At 42.4% G+C, this 15,283-nt stretch overlaps 1 protein-coding gene across 1 annotated transcript in view; it reads left to right on the top strand.

Moving 5' to 3' along the window:
* The first annotated feature begins 6 nt into the window (after window positions 1–6).
* Window positions 7–15,283, top strand: part of CHN1 (chimerin 1) — a 29,740-nt gene continuing 14,463 nt past the window's right edge. Inside the window, exons 1-2 of the mRNA XM_017735743.1 lie at window positions 7–185; window positions 13,003–13,087. Of these exons, the coding sequence (XP_017591232.1) occupies window positions 39–185; window positions 13,003–13,087 (232 nt within the window). The 5' untranslated portion in view covers window positions 7–38. The remainder of the gene's footprint in view (window positions 186–13,002; window positions 13,088–15,283) is intronic.

Raw genomic sequence — 15,283 nt, forward strand, 5'->3', positions numbered from 1 at the left:
AGGGCCGGCAGCGCGATCTGCTGCTCGCAGCCTTGGGCATGAAACTGGGCGCTCGCAAGGCGTCTGTGACAATCTGGCAACCTCTTAAACTCTTTGCTTATTCGCAGTTGACGTCGCTCGTCCGAAGAGCAACTCTGAAGGAAAATGAACATGTTCCAAAATACGAGAAGGTTCATAATTTCAAGGTAAGGCGTTTTCCTACCTGTTTTTTAGATGCAGGGACTTTATCTCGTGTTTTGAAATGGGTCAGGTATTGCAAGGAAATGATATGTATGCAGATTGTGACTTTCTAGGAACTTAAAAGCTGCAAGTAAACCTGATTGCCGGTTGCATCAATTAGGCGCGTTAGAACATACGGCAGAACTGGGATTTTGTTGTTGGCTGCTTGTGTGCACACATTTGTTTTGATAATATTTGCCATATGTAGCTATCTCTTATTTAGAATCGGTTTGTACTGAGATGCTAAAAGTGAGAAAAACAGGTAAAGTTTTCTTTCAACTCAAATGAATGTAGTCCAGTTTTACTATTAATGCCAAAAAATGTCTTAGATCTATAGTTAGAATATTAAATTGATCTTATCTCAGTTTGTCGCTGGCAAGTAGCTTTGGAGGTACGAAGTGTGTTCTGCTGCATCTGGATTGAGCAGATGGTCTGCATTTCCCTTAGTTCCTGGCTTTTCTCCTGTGTCAATGAATTGAGTGTGTTGAAACCGGCATGGCTTATACCATGGGGCTGTTGGACATGCTGGCATCGGCAGCTACCTTGTGTTTTAATAAAATTTACTGTGTCTTCTGTGTAGGTTCTAATTATTAATTGCTTTAAATAACCAGTATTCTTTGGTAAGAGAGATACATGTCAATACAACATATTCGTGTTTTGTAATAAGTGTCCACTAAGGACTCAGTCATGTAACCTTTTGGCGGTCAAAACATTTGATGATAGGCAGTCTGAATTTTTATTTCTTTTAAGAGAAGGGGAGATTGTTAATATAATATGGGCATCTGATAATATAAACATCTGCTAAATGTCTCCTATTTTCAGGTTTGATTTCTATCACACACACACACACATGTTGGAATGTGGGAATGTCCATATGCATGCCCATACATTAATTTACCTGTCCTCCATCTGATTTTATTTAAACCACTTTCTGGCTTTTGAGTGCAGATAATCACCAAAAGCGGAAACGTTATGTGACCAGGATGTTTTGTTTCATCTGAGTTCTTCCATAAAGCACGAATTTGAAAACCATGTAGAAAATGGTTTGTAAGAAGTGTTTCATATGAATGCTTGGCATAACATAATTGTGCTGGCTGTCAGTTCAATGCAGAGCATTTTTTCACAGGCTCCTGAGGTGTCCTAAATATCTGCAACGTCTTGCAATTTTCATTTGTTCCTTAGAGTTTGAAGATAATTCCTGCAGATGCCAGCAGATCATGATTTTCCATGTACTACAGTGTATGTAGGATAATAAGGATTTAATTTTGCACATCTGTGTTCCCTAGTTGCTTTTCTTTAACAGCCTGAAACACATCTGTTTTGAAAATAATCCGATAACCTGATTTTCATTCATTTGGGTTTGTTTATATCTTTTTCTTCCATAAACTGTTTATGGAAAGCTTAGGAGCTGTGAATTTTCCAGTCTTTTCCAAAAACAGACTGTGTGTCTGCTCCAAGGTCATAGCCATGGCCCAGACTTTCCACATGGATTGTTTTCTTTATAATAGTTGTACTGTAGTTCCTTTATACATACTGTTGCCAGAAAAATATACCTTGAGAAGTAACTCTATTCTCAAGTCACTGTGAAAGGCGACCCCGGCCCAGATAATTTTTGCTATAAAAAACTAGCAGGGGACAAACCCCTTACAGGGCATGCTTCTACCAACCTTCCCACTGAAGGAATGCTGCTGGCATTCATAAACTCTAAATGTGGCCACTCTCCCATCAGAATAAAAAGCAAAAACATAAGCTCTTAGTAATTTCTGTGTTATGGCTTTAAAATGGTGGCCATCATTAGCTCGTGTGCTTCTCTCCTTTATCTGTCAAATTTTTTTCCTCACATGTATAGATGTGTGTGCTTCTCTCCTTTATAATTTCTTTGCATCTGTCAAATTTTTTTCCTCACATGTATAGATGTCATAATTTAAAATGTCTGCACGAGTCTCCCAGGTTGCCTGCCAAGTAGCAAATCTGTCACCCATGCGGAGAGGAAGGGAATGTCAGGTCCAGAGTCTTCAACCTAGACTTTTGAGACAAAACAAGAAAAAACAACTTAGAAATTAAATAAATTTATCCAGTTCAGCTAATCAACAGTGACTGCTGTCCCCAGAGGCTCCACAGCAAACAGGAGGGTGTCCGCTGCTTTGTACCTCTGTGGCTAATCTGCTTTTTGTGCTGCAGGCACAAGGCACCAGATAGGGACCCCTAACCCTCTCCCAGCTGCTTCTTGGATCAGTCACATCACTGCTCACAGAAATGAAGGGGTCTCAAAAATCCTTTTATACTGGAAATGCTGCAGCATCCTAGCAGAGAGGGGAGAAATGGAGAATTGCAAATTCACAACAAGCAGCAATGTTTTCTTGGAGAAGGGAAGGTGTCAGCAGCAGCCACTCCAGAGGCAGGCTGGGGTTAGCAAACATCCCAGAGACTTGACTCCAGGCTAGGGGACCTCAGTTCTCCCTCCCCCCTGCACCTCCTGTCTCTGTGGGATGGGTAGGTGGGGACACAGGTGCCGTTTGAACCCTCAGACTGTTGCCTGCAGCAAAGCTCAGGTAGAGGAATGCGGTGCAGAGGAGCAGCGTAGTGCATCGTCATTACAGGAGTGCAGTGCCATGGGGACGAGTGAACATGAAAGCTGCTTTTAAATCATCAAGAGGTCTCCTGAATAAATCCGTTAACCTATGTTTTGCTCCAAGGGTTGTTTGAAAGAAGAATGTAAAGACAGTTTTACTAGGAGTGCTGACATGGCAGGGGTTTTGAGGGGATTTAATCTTACTTAAATCTCCTGGAATGTGAGTTGTCTCCTGCCTGAAGGGAACAGGCTGTGTAGCCAGGGTGACAGGGAGCTCTGCAAGCAGAGCTGGTCGGTAATGATCTCCAACTCTGTAATGTTCTCCTGGTTGGGGAAGTCTGATCTCTCATGAGCACATGTCAAATGCAAATACAGAGTGCCTGAATTCTCTTAAATTAATCTCCATAAGTAAAGAAAGGGGTGATTATTTATAAATGTTAGTTCTGACTGAGTTTTAAATGCATGTCCTTCAGGATGAAAGCTAGGTATGAAAAGTATTTTAAGTATATTTTTGCCTTTTCTAATTTATAAAAAAAAAAATAATATTTCTGTGTTCTTCTCTATAAATCTAACACAAAAGATCCATTTTCTAGTAATTCAAATATATCAGACAAAAGAGACTTACATTGTTTGATACAGCATTTTATTTAGCTCTAATTGAATAATGGAATTTGAAGGAGAGTGTGACTTGATTGGGTCTATCTTTTTGCATATTTGGATTACTTTTGCTTTCCCTCTGTTTACTGTGCTTTTTTGAAATCCAGCACACTGAATGAGATCTCTTGTAAAATGAATCATTAGACCAAATCAGGACAGTCACTTCACCATCCTCAAAGTTTCAGCCCCACCTTTTCTCACAGAAAGGCTTTTTCTTTCTTTCCATTCGCCTACCCATTATGGGGAATAAATCCCACAGTCTCCCACAAACGTATCTATATGGACAGGGGTGTGTGTGTGTGTGTGTGTGTGTGTGATGGATATCAAGCTCATTCTTCCACTCAGTGTAGATGAGCAAGAGCATCTTCTATTTGGAAGGTCTGGGAGACTTGTGCTCTTTGAAGTGCTGACAAGGAGCATAGCTGAAGCCAGTGGTGTTATTTTCTTAGGAAAAGAACTTAATCATAGGGGAAAGTTCTGTAACAGAAGAGCTACAAAGTTCAGTAACTTCATAGAAGTGGACAGAATAGGTTCATACCTAGTCATTCCCATAAATTTATTCTACCCCTGGACCCTACTAATAAGAATGCTTTTTACTGTCCCTTACAATTCTCGTAGTTGTTTATATTGTCCCCAAAAGGCAATTAACTGTGATAAATTAAAATAAAATTTGTTACCCAGCTGATATTTAATCTATTCAATAAGTTTAAGGGTAGGAAGCAGCTGGGCACCTCCTGGGCAGGCAGATGAAGGAGGAGCTTGAGGAAATAGAGGAACCACAAATCTGAGGTGAAAAGGGGCCTGTGGCAAGGTGCCATGTGGATTGAAAATGAGAGGAGGACCAGGAGAAGCTCTGGGTTAGGAGGTGTAGTGGGCTCTAGGCCAAAAGAGTTAGACAGCAGGGTAATCCAAGTTGGGTTTAAGGTTTTCTCCATCTTCCCTCTCTAGTGAGGCAGTTTATTGGGGTGGTGAACACGCAGGATTCCCCTTGCTCGGTCTTCTGCATTTTCCCATTCTTCATCTCCTCATCTCTCCACTTCTGTCTACATCCCATAGTTTTTGCTGATAAAAAAGATACATCTAATGAGGTACTTTCTGCCGTGAGTCCACCCCATTTGACATGGAATATCTTCTGCATCTCCTCACCACGTGGTGCTGTGCTTTTGGACTTGGGCACTGACCTCACTCCTTTGCCTGCTGTTTGCATGGGGCTGGGGAAAGAGATAAAACTATGCTTGAAAAATGTTCATGGTAAGGAGGGCAGTTTTGGAAGAGGAGCTGGGATTTATGGGGTGATATCTTAGAAGGAAGAGGAAGGTGAAAATCTGAGATTAACAGCAAGAAATCTCCTGGGTAGTGACACTTGTTAGTCAGAGCAATCACCTTCTCATCACTTGGCAAATTTAAAATAAGCCTGGACAAAACACCTTAAAGGTCTTCACTCCCCTCCAGCTTTTCTGACTCATGGGCCCTGGGGCAGTTTTAGCTCCCTTGGTTGGTTACAGGTATTCCTTCGGACATCTCTGGCTCCTGATGACCTGAGCCAACAGAACACCCTGCAGGTGTTCTCTTACTGCCAGTAGTCCAAGGCACAAACCCACTCTTCTGCCTAGATTAGTGCCATGGTGCTTCACTGAAGCAAGAAGGTGTCTGTGCCTGTCTGGGCTGGACTGAAACCAGTGCTTCCATGCATTATTTTCCCCAGGATATTGTCTTGTTTCTTTCTTGAGCTTCACAAAATAGATCTATCTCCAGAAGACTTTTTTTTTGCTATCTCTCTGTGCAGTGCATGGTACTGTCACGCTGTTTCCTAGCCACTATCTTACTAGTGCTGCCGGCACAGTCAATTAATTTTAATAAATAACAGTTTAATAAATAGCAGCTTGCTAAATGAGTCAACATTCACAGCATAATTCCCTTTCAAGCCAACACTTCTTCCAGAGAGATGTTTTTCCATGGTTGCTTAAACTAAGTCAGCCAAGATGATGATGAGCCTTGTTTGTTGAGATTCCTCATCTCCCTCCTCGACTGAAGCAGTATCCTGGCTTTGTCTTTGAGGATGACCCACTTGAAAGGCCACATGGGGAGCTCCAGAGGAGACAGCATGCTTTGTCCAGAAGTAACTGGAGGTAGAACATAACCTTAAATATGCACAAGGAGTGAAGGCTCAGGTGAGGACCAGTCCCTGCTGGAAAGACTTTGCTAGTATAGACAGACTCAAGCATCACCTTAATGGAGACACTGCTGATTTTAACAAGAGTTACTCTGGCAGTGAAACTTTTACCTCATCTTAGACACAAATAAACCCACCTGGCCCTGGCACAGGCCCAAATTTTACTGGAGTAATTGCATCTGTGCTGGGTGCTTTGCTAGTGTAAAAAAATCATAGCAAATTACTTCCATGCCACATGTTATTCTAACAAGAGCTGCTCAGTAGAGCCATGCCTAAACACTGGGAAACTGGGAGATGGAAAATGCAGAAGTGCTGCAAAAAGACCAGAAACTATAACAAACTCTTACTATATTAAGCAGAGCCATTTTTCTGACTTCTGACAGGAACTCATTTCTATTTCTGATGTTCTAAAAACTGGGGCAGATGTCAATTTCGGGTAAATTGATCTAGTTCCACTGAAAAGAGGATGCTGGATTTTTTATTGGGAGCAGAACTGGCGCTGGACTTATTTTCAAAATATCTTTAATTGAGCTACTGCAGTAATATGAATATTCAGAGAGAGAGCTGGGTGCCTCTAGTATAGTCCCTGGGGAGAGTCAGTTTGTGTTCCCACAGATAAGAAAACCTCAGGAAATTTGATGTTTCTATTAGACTCCTAGGACTTGAGGGGAAAAAATTTGTTGAAAGGCAGGGAAAATACCTGGAGAACATACCTGGAAAAAAACTTCCACAAAACTTCTGAGGAGACTTCATCAGCTCTATGTTCTTCCTTCTGAAACTTACATTGTAAGACAGTTCAATCCAGAAAAGCTTTTAGCCACGGATGGATTTTAGTCTCCTAAGTATTTATTTAATGTTACTTGCATTTTTTTTACTTTTTTGAGGAAAGCCAGGGCTTTTCCAAAGTGGATTGCAAATAGCACAATATTACTTAAATGTTTCTGGTTTCCTAGTGCTAGTCCCTGAATTCAGGCTTTGCCACTGTTAAAAAAATAAGAAAGGGAGAGAAAGCCTTTTTTCAAAATCCTTAATCTATTTAGTCTGTAATTTCTTCCCACCACACCAACAGTTTTATTAGTCCCCATGTGTGGACCCTGTGAGTTTGCCTTGTGCACAGCCCAAAGCCAGACCAGCTCGTTTCTGTGATAAGGCTAGGAAGCGCTCTTCTGGGGAGGACTGGGACTTTGCCTCTAGAAATTTGTAGTGCATGTTATGCTCTCTCATCATCAACAGCTTTTCCTCCAAATTAGCCTTAGTATCTTGACAAAAGCATTTATTTAGGAATCTCTCAGGGGTTTGTATTCTATTTACATCATTACATATAGCGCATAAAGTACGTATGTATATACAATTTTAATTCTATGGATTTTATTCAATTTTCACCTCTAGTTTCAGAATTTTCTGTATGGAGGCATGTATCAAGTAAGTTGGACCTGGAATAAAATGCAAAATGTTCCCGTTTCCAGATGTCAGTTTAAAGAAAATCTGCTGTTCCATCCTGAAAGAAAGGTGGCCATTTTCACTCAATTTACAAGCAAAAAAGCCAACAACCTGCAATTTTCATTTTCCGCCTTGGCTCTTGTAGAGCACAGACTAACCTCAATTTCCAGTTGTTCCCATCTCTGGTGACACAGTCAGTGCAAACCAGAGAGTAAACAAGATGTGACAGCGCTTCTGGCTCCAAGTGGGTGAGGACATGGAGGGAGGTTGTCCTGCTCCACATTCTCCGTGCCCCCACCGGCGATAGCAATGCTATTTATACTCCACGCTCTGGGCGAGGCAGCGCTCTGACAGCATCTCTCCTCTCCAGAGCTGCTGCACAGTCATTGGGGAGGTCCCAGGCTGGCTCCCCATGGTTAACACCCCAGCTGGGCTAGGCAGAGCCAGCTCTATTTCTGGAGAAGGTCTGTTCCACTGGCCTCAGTTACGTTCATTTCTGTTACACCTTCGCATGAAAGCAATTATCTTGCATATACTGCTCTGCCGTGTGGGTTGTCGTGGCAGTCTCTTTGCTTCTCAGATTACTTGTCAGCAGCAATATTTTCCTCACAGGAGAATTATTGTGTGCTGGAATATTCAGAGTGCTTTGAGACCCTTGTTTTAGAGGCACTATCTAATCATCATCATAATATATACAGGGATAAATTGAAGCATTGCCCAAACTGATGGTTGAGTTTCTCACTCCTATCTCTTGTCTACTCTTCACATCCAGGCAGTCTGTCTGGACCAGGGATGGATGAAAAGGACATGCCTATTGGATGCTAGCATGGGTGCGCTCAGTGCCTGATAAAATCAACTGTGACAGGGAAAACAGACGTTAATAATACGGGCTGAGTTCATCGTTTGATTGAGATTTACAGTGTCTCCCGTATTCAATTAAAAGCTTGGTAAAGTCCCAACAGGCAGAATTCCGCCGATGGAATTGCAAATCAGCTAGGACCACTGAGCTGCCAGTCTCCATCCAGCAGTGTCTCATCATCCTTGGGAATTTGTTTGAAGAACAGTATAGCCAGCAGACCTGAACCTTTGGAGCACCATGTGGTGCCAATGCTGGGGGTGTGCCACGTGTTCAGTCCCTGGTGGACTTGGTCTCCTCTCTGAGTACCAACAAGACTTCTGCCTGAAGTGTTGGGCTCTGGTAGCCCAAGAGTATAGATGAACAGTATTTTTTTCCTTTTTCAAGGTCATGTATCCCATCCCACAACAGATGGTAATGCCTGGATTTTCCAAACCCCATTACTCTGACCAGCAGTTTGGTGTGGAGGGCTGTGGAAGAGGTGCTCTGTAGGGAGCGGGGTCTGATGGAACAAGCATTCACTGAGACTGTTGAAGCAGCCTCTCAATAAAGGAAGCCTTTTTTGTATATTGTCCCAAACACTTCTGTTTTATGTGCTTGGTGTTGGTATTCTATAACCATAGTTTTTCAAATCCAGTCCTGTCTTCTTCCTGTCAGTGGCTTCACTAAAGCTCTGCTGATCCACCATCTTCCCTCATATCACATTTGCACAGCACTTCATTGATACTTTCTCATTCTCTTCCTCCCTGCCTTGACAAGTGATAAAATCTAAGCCTCCCAGTTAAGAATACAAATTATCTGCTGGCTCATTCCTGGTCTTCAGGTAGCAATCAAGGGTAGCTGAATAACTGCCTCGGAAAAACCAAAAGCATAAAAAATAAGTGGAGTTACAAGATGCACGGGTAACTAACTTCAACAGTGACCTTTATAGAGCCTGAGAAATAATGGGGAGAGATCTGCTTGAGGAGTTCACAGCTTGTGGTATAATCTGCTGTCAGAGCCACTGGGTCATTTTTTACTTGGTTCTCCTAAAAATTTGTCTTTTCTAAAAAAATTTTAATTAAATGCAAAACAAAAACAAGTGAAATTTTCTAACACTCAGAGTGGTTAATCACAAGAATTAAGTTTTTTTTCCTTGTGTATAAGAAAATGCCTTTCAAGCCTGAGCAAAAAACTGTTCTCCTACGTAGATCACAGTAGTTAAATGTTTATTATACTTTGTTGATAGTGCAGGAGAGTTCAAAATAGAAATGCCTAGGGTGTAAACCTAACATGAGGCTCTCCTCTTACTTCAGACTTGCAGGACAGCTTAGATTAATAGTATTTTATATAGTTTCTGAAGCTATTGTCCTTGAAAATTATCTAGACTTTTCTTTTAAAATTTTTTATTCTCCCGGAATTCTACAAATTACAATTAAAACGAGTTTAATTTCTTCTCCCACTTACTCATTTTCCAGACTATTTTAAAAAATTACTCCCATTTGGAAAGAGAGAGAAGAAGATTTTTGGGTGGGAGTGAGAATGGAAGGATTGGGAGATATAAAACCACAGTTGGCAATCCTGCTCTCTCACATTTTATAAGACAGTAAAATCTGCATATGGCAGATGCTCTTTTTACAAGGGGAAAGAAACCCCTTGTAATTTAAGTCAGGATCTCTGGGACTCTGCTGGGTGTGTTTTTAGAAATTTTTCTGGAAAGCATCTTTTCAGTTTTGAAAACAAAAAGTTGCTTGGCAGATTTTTAGAATGGGGAATTAAATATAAAAATCAGAATGCTGTATTAAACAGTGTCATGTAATAAATGCAGTATTGTTTGCAGGTGCTGGCCCTTGAAGTATCAAAGGGATGCTAAGGTGTTTCTTTTTAGCTGCCAGACCCCACCCTCCAGGATGAACTAGGATTAGAGGCTGTTCTGGCCTACCTCAGAAGACCAATTTTTCAGTATTTTCTGGCATCTCTTACTGTGTCTGATTTAATTCCCAGAGAGGGTGTGTACTCAGACCAGTGCAGGGTTAGGTGTCCAGTTCCACTCCACGGCAGCGGGAAGATTGATGCTCTGGCACTACTGAGCTCTGGGAAAAGACAGCACTGCTCAGAAACCCCTCAGAAACAGAGGCTTCAGAGCTGATCTTGTGGGGTTAAATACAGCAGGACTGGAAGGACATGATGACCTTTGGGCCTCCTGATTAATACTGCCAGAGACCCTCCCCGTTGCATCTCATATAAAGGATGAAGCAAGGCAGAGCATCATGGGACACAGAAAAACCTACACTCACCTTTTAATCTGTTTTGAGTTTGCAATCAGAATAATGGATAAGGAATAGTAATTTGGATGAGGCAGCATAAAGCATAGTGGGCTCTGGGTAAATCTAACTGATGATATGGAAAGGCATTTTAGTATTTGGAGGAAGCCTGGCTGCATGGGATGAGACAACAGTGCCAGTGCTGCTGAGACAGTGGTTCTGAAGGACAAACTCAATCCTGGGCTTGTGAAAGGTGACCAGTACATGCAGTGTTGGCAGGGAGGAAGAGAGTCCACCTTGTCCTTGTCATTTTTAGGTTGATGATGAGTCATGTATTCTGGGGGGCAAGCTGAGAGCCAGGGTGATGTCAGGGGAGCTGGCTGTGGTAGAATCCAGGTTAATCATAGTTACCACACGTAAGAAAAACTGAGCTCCTAAAAAAAGTTCATAATATTAAAAATGGAGGCAAAAGGTTGGAGCGGCAGATTTGGGATGTGATAGACCCTGCAGAACAGTTTCTAGGGAGACTCAGGAGGAGATGAAAATATTCAGACCATGGTGGGGAGCAAGATCCCAAGAAGGAAAGATGTTCACTGCTAAAGCAGCCAGTTAGAGATTGGACATCTGAGGTTTAGTGTGTATCAGCATTGGGGACAGCTCTGGAGAAGCTAAGTTGGGTCTCCAGCACCTAAGGACAGCATTAGAAATGCTTCAGCAAATACCACATTTGGTGATTTGATGTTTGATGAATTGAAATCAACATCTACAGAGACACAAGGTAGGATAGTATAATTCTTTTTATTTAGAAAGAACTAATAATGTGTCAGCATTTTAAGGAACAAAACAAAATTCCCCCTCCTTTTCAATCAGAGATACTAAAAACAAAACAACTTACAAAACTGAAAAGTATTTTGAAAAGAAATTCTTTATTGTCCAGACTTTTGAAATCTCATTTTTTGTTTCAATTTTCCTCAAGAGAATTTTTTGAGAAGTATTTTAAAGAAGTATGTTTTGGGGGGAATTTGACCCCCCCTAAAAAAAAAAGAGATGACTGAAATGATGCCTTCCTTTTTCCCTGAAGAAGTTCTGTTAGTCCTGCGGGCATTAAAGCATAGTGCTTTGCTTGAGGATATTAGAATGTTCTTATTCTGGGAAGGGAGCACTGCCAAAAACTTGGATAAAAACCACCAGGCTGAGGAAGAAAGCCAAAAGGATGTGGGTAGTGCAGGTGGGTAATGGAACAAACGGTGTGAAAAATCTCTTTGTGGTGAGAGGAAAAAAGAAAATGGAGAGTACAGGTGCTGACAGCCTTGTCATCGTTTGCTTTGTGGAAGTCAGCCAGAGCTGCAGGGAGAAGAGGCCTCGTGGAGCACATCTCACCTTCCAAAGGCGTGTGGGATGGGTGGGGATGCTGGGGGCAGGCAGGGCTGGGGCAGGCAGCCTGTGCTCACAGGCAGTCAGGGGTCTCCCTTAGCATAGATGTGCATGTGAATTACTTGGTGAGTTCAAGAGTAACTTTCCAGAGTGTCTCAGCAATCTACCTCACTGCTGCTCTGATGGTACCACAAGCCCAGGAGGTTGCAGACCTTCGTTTAGCCAGAACAACTGTGGTCTGAATTTCAGGGTGCTGCTCTGGGTTGCCACTTGTGGGGGTCAGTGTCAGCTGAATCCAGCTGCCTCTTACATCAGTGGCATGGGGGACACTTGCCACCTCTGTCAGGCCACTTTGCCTTTCAGTGTTCATAGCCAGAGCTCTGTGCAGATGTCAGGAGCACACATTTCCACCAGCTCCTCCTCTCTTCTGCTCAGCACTGATCCGACCGGGCGCTGCACACGCGTGAGGTTACTGCCTGCTCCCACACCCGCTCAGCACCTCTGAGGGACAGAGTGACTTCAGCCTAAAGCATTTGTACTATATTTCACTGCAAATTTCATTTCTTTGTGATCATCAGCTACTGATTCTATTTTCAGCCTGTCTATTCTAAATAGCAGCTCAAAGCCTTTTACGCTGGCTAAGGAAGTAGTGATTTTTTCTGTAAAGAATCCTGTGGTTTCCTACAGCAGGAGCTTTATCAGAATAAAATCAGAAGCAGTTAATGGTGGCTGCAGGATTTGTAACAAGCATGTGAGCCAGGAATGAAAGCGGCATTGGGGTTTTTCTCTTCTTTAGCTTTGAATTTTTTCCTGATTCAGTGGATTCTTTTTTTATTTTGGATTTTGGATTTTCAATATGTAGCATTAGTCTGAAGAAAATTAATTTCCTTTTGGAGTTATTCTAAACTGGAAAGTCTCTAGGCAGATTTACAGTATTTCTGTGTGGCACTGGTATTTTTGCCTGGCAGGACTCATTCCATGCGAGGTGAAATCTTGCAGTCCCCCACCCATTTCACACAGTGCCTTATGAAGGCAAGGCCATAGCACAAGGCATTTGAAATTGAAAAGCCAACTCTTGCACAGTTGCTGCAAAAGCCTTGCCTTGTGGCCAGAATCCTGCCCAGACAGAGGGATGCCAAGAATTGGGAGAAGGGCTGTGCCTGCTTCTCTGCCTGACATGGTCTTGGAGCAGATCCCCACAGACCCAGTTCTTCTGCTCTGGATGGCTCAGGATGGAGGACTCCAGTTTTCCACAGGTCTGCAAGAGTCTTGGTTATTAAATCTGACTTAGTTCCTTTCTTCCTTTCCTGCCATGGTATAGGGAAGCTTCCAGAAACTGCACGTGGTACCTTCAAAGAAGAGGAATTCTGCACTGTTTAAATGCATTGATACTGATGTCTGTGATACTGATGCCTGTGAAATGGTTGGGTAACTTTCTGTAATTTTCCTTTCTGCTACTGTCTTCCAGGTGCACACGTTCAGGGGCCCTCACTGGTGTGAATACTGTGCCAACTTCATGTGGGGCCTCATTGCTCAGGGAGTAAAATGTGCAGGTAACAGTCATTCAGTGTTCTTTTCCTAAGTCAGTCCTCATGTTGTAACTCATGTGCAGCCTGCTCCGCCGCGGGGCCGGTCTGCTCCTTGTTCAATGGAAGGAGGAAGCATAGCCACTCTGCTGCTGATGGTTTCAGGTACCTGTTTCAGTAACTCACTGAAACAGTAACTGCAGAGCCCCCCTCAAGTGCTCACAGAGAAGAGACAATAATCATCATTAAGAGATTGTTTTTTCCCACCCTCTTGGAAGGGAGGAGAAAATAGATGCATAGTTAGCTTCATTTCTTTTATACCATTCCATGTATTGGTAGGTGTGAGAAAGTCATTGAGGATCTTGATGTGCAAGGTGGGCATCAGCAAATTTCGTGTTGTTTCTGTGAAACAGACATTCAGGTTAATTTTATATATAAACCAGCAGACTCCCAGAGTGCCATAGACCTTAAGTCATGTCTCATACTTGCAAACTGAAAGGAAGGTAAGAAAAGGGATGATGAATAAGGGGTGCCTACTGAAATGTTACATAAACATTCAGGTGCTGGTAGAAATGTATTACACACATTGGTGTCACTGCAGGTGTTTCTGGGATAAAGCCTCTCCAAAGGAAAACAGTTTGACAGTTTTATTGATAAGGTTCTTCTGAAAGGAAAGGACAGTCGGCCTTCTTTCAAAGGCAAAGAAAAGGATCAAAGTGATCAAAATAGTTTGCTGTATTTAAAAAGGGGTTTATGACATTCTAGCAAACCGCATTTATAAAAATGGTGCAAAGAGATGTTGATGTATGGAGACCTGCTTATGTTGCCCTGGAAACTGAATTTTCAAGCTAATTTAAGAAAATCTGCTCTGTCTAAAGCTTTCTGAAGTCTTGTCTCAAGCCAATAAGAAGGCTTTTTATCACAGAACTGCAAAATAATGTAAAGTCATTTCTAGCCACATAGGATTGAAATTTTTTTAAATTCTTCACCCATAATTATTTGAATGCAGTATTTTGTTGTTACCATTAGAGTCTGCACTGTCCAGGATGCATTAGAGAGTGCAGCTCTGTTTTAAGACATGATTGTGTAGAAGTGGCATTTCCTTTCTCAGTATTTTGCCTCTGCTAAGAATATAGGATTGCAGCCATGTCCTCCACTTGTGAATTAAGATTGTTAGTACTTTTTATTGCTGTTGACTTTACACAGGGTGTACAGTGCTAGGAGAGGAAGAGAAAGCTTGATTTTCGTTTTCTGATTAGTAAGTTTTTGATGACACTTGAATTAGTAAGTGTACCATCTTTATTCCTTTCTTTAGATTCCTCAGTTTGGGCATTTAGGAGAGATATCAAGTATTTTTCAGGTCAATGTTAGGTAATTTTGATCCAGAAAAACAATAAAAGTAAATGGTATGAAGGCTTGCAATGCTGCATGGCACTGTGGAATTAATATTATTGCTTTTACAAATAAACCCAAAGTGCTTATTATTTTGTACTGCCTTTTTTTTTTTTTTTAACTGAAGTAGATCTGATTTTATGGATTTATGCAGATTTTTCTAAATTGTGGGTTTCCAAAAGCTTCAAAAATCTGTTTTCTTTCCTCCTTATGAGGATGGTGGTAAGTACTGCATGTATCCTTTCTCCCCCTTGCAGTGTAAGGAACATATGTGTATTAGATGACTTCATAGGTTCAGGAACTATAATTAGGGCTTTCTGTCTTGTGTGAGGTTTCACGTCAGTGTTGGTAGCTTCCAGTAATTTCTATGATCTTATTTGTGTTTTAAAATCCCATGTTGTACGACTGTGTTTGTTGAAGTGTCGGCAAGGATTTGGGCTGGGCTGAGGCTGGCTGAGCTGCTGATGTGCAGCACCATCAGCTGAGGTGTGAGGAGGAGCTGTGTGGGGTCGGGGCTGCCCAGGGTGCTTCCCCAGGCCGGCAGCTCGGGTGGCTGCAGGGTGCCCTGTCCCGCCTGGCTCCCCTGCGGATGAGGAGCGGGAGGGTCGGGCTTTCCCAGGGGCATGGGATGCAGCCCACCTGCCTGGCTCATCCTCCCCTCACTGCAGGGTTGGCTTTGAGCCACTGGCCATCCTCAGCAATAGCTTCCCAGGGCTTCCTGGAGGGTTTTATTCTCATAATTTTCATAGAAATCAGCAGCTGGGCAGAGGAGAAGGATTCTGGGCAGAGCCCAACGGAGGTGGAGACGGCAGGACAGGGTCAGCAGGTCCC

Source organism: Corvus brachyrhynchos, unplaced genomic scaffold, assembly GCF_000691975.1.
Source record: "Corvus brachyrhynchos isolate BGI_N302 unplaced genomic scaffold, ASM69197v1 scaffold255, whole genome shotgun sequence".
Taxonomy (NCBI): Eukaryota; Metazoa; Chordata; class Aves; order Passeriformes; family Corvidae; genus Corvus; species Corvus brachyrhynchos.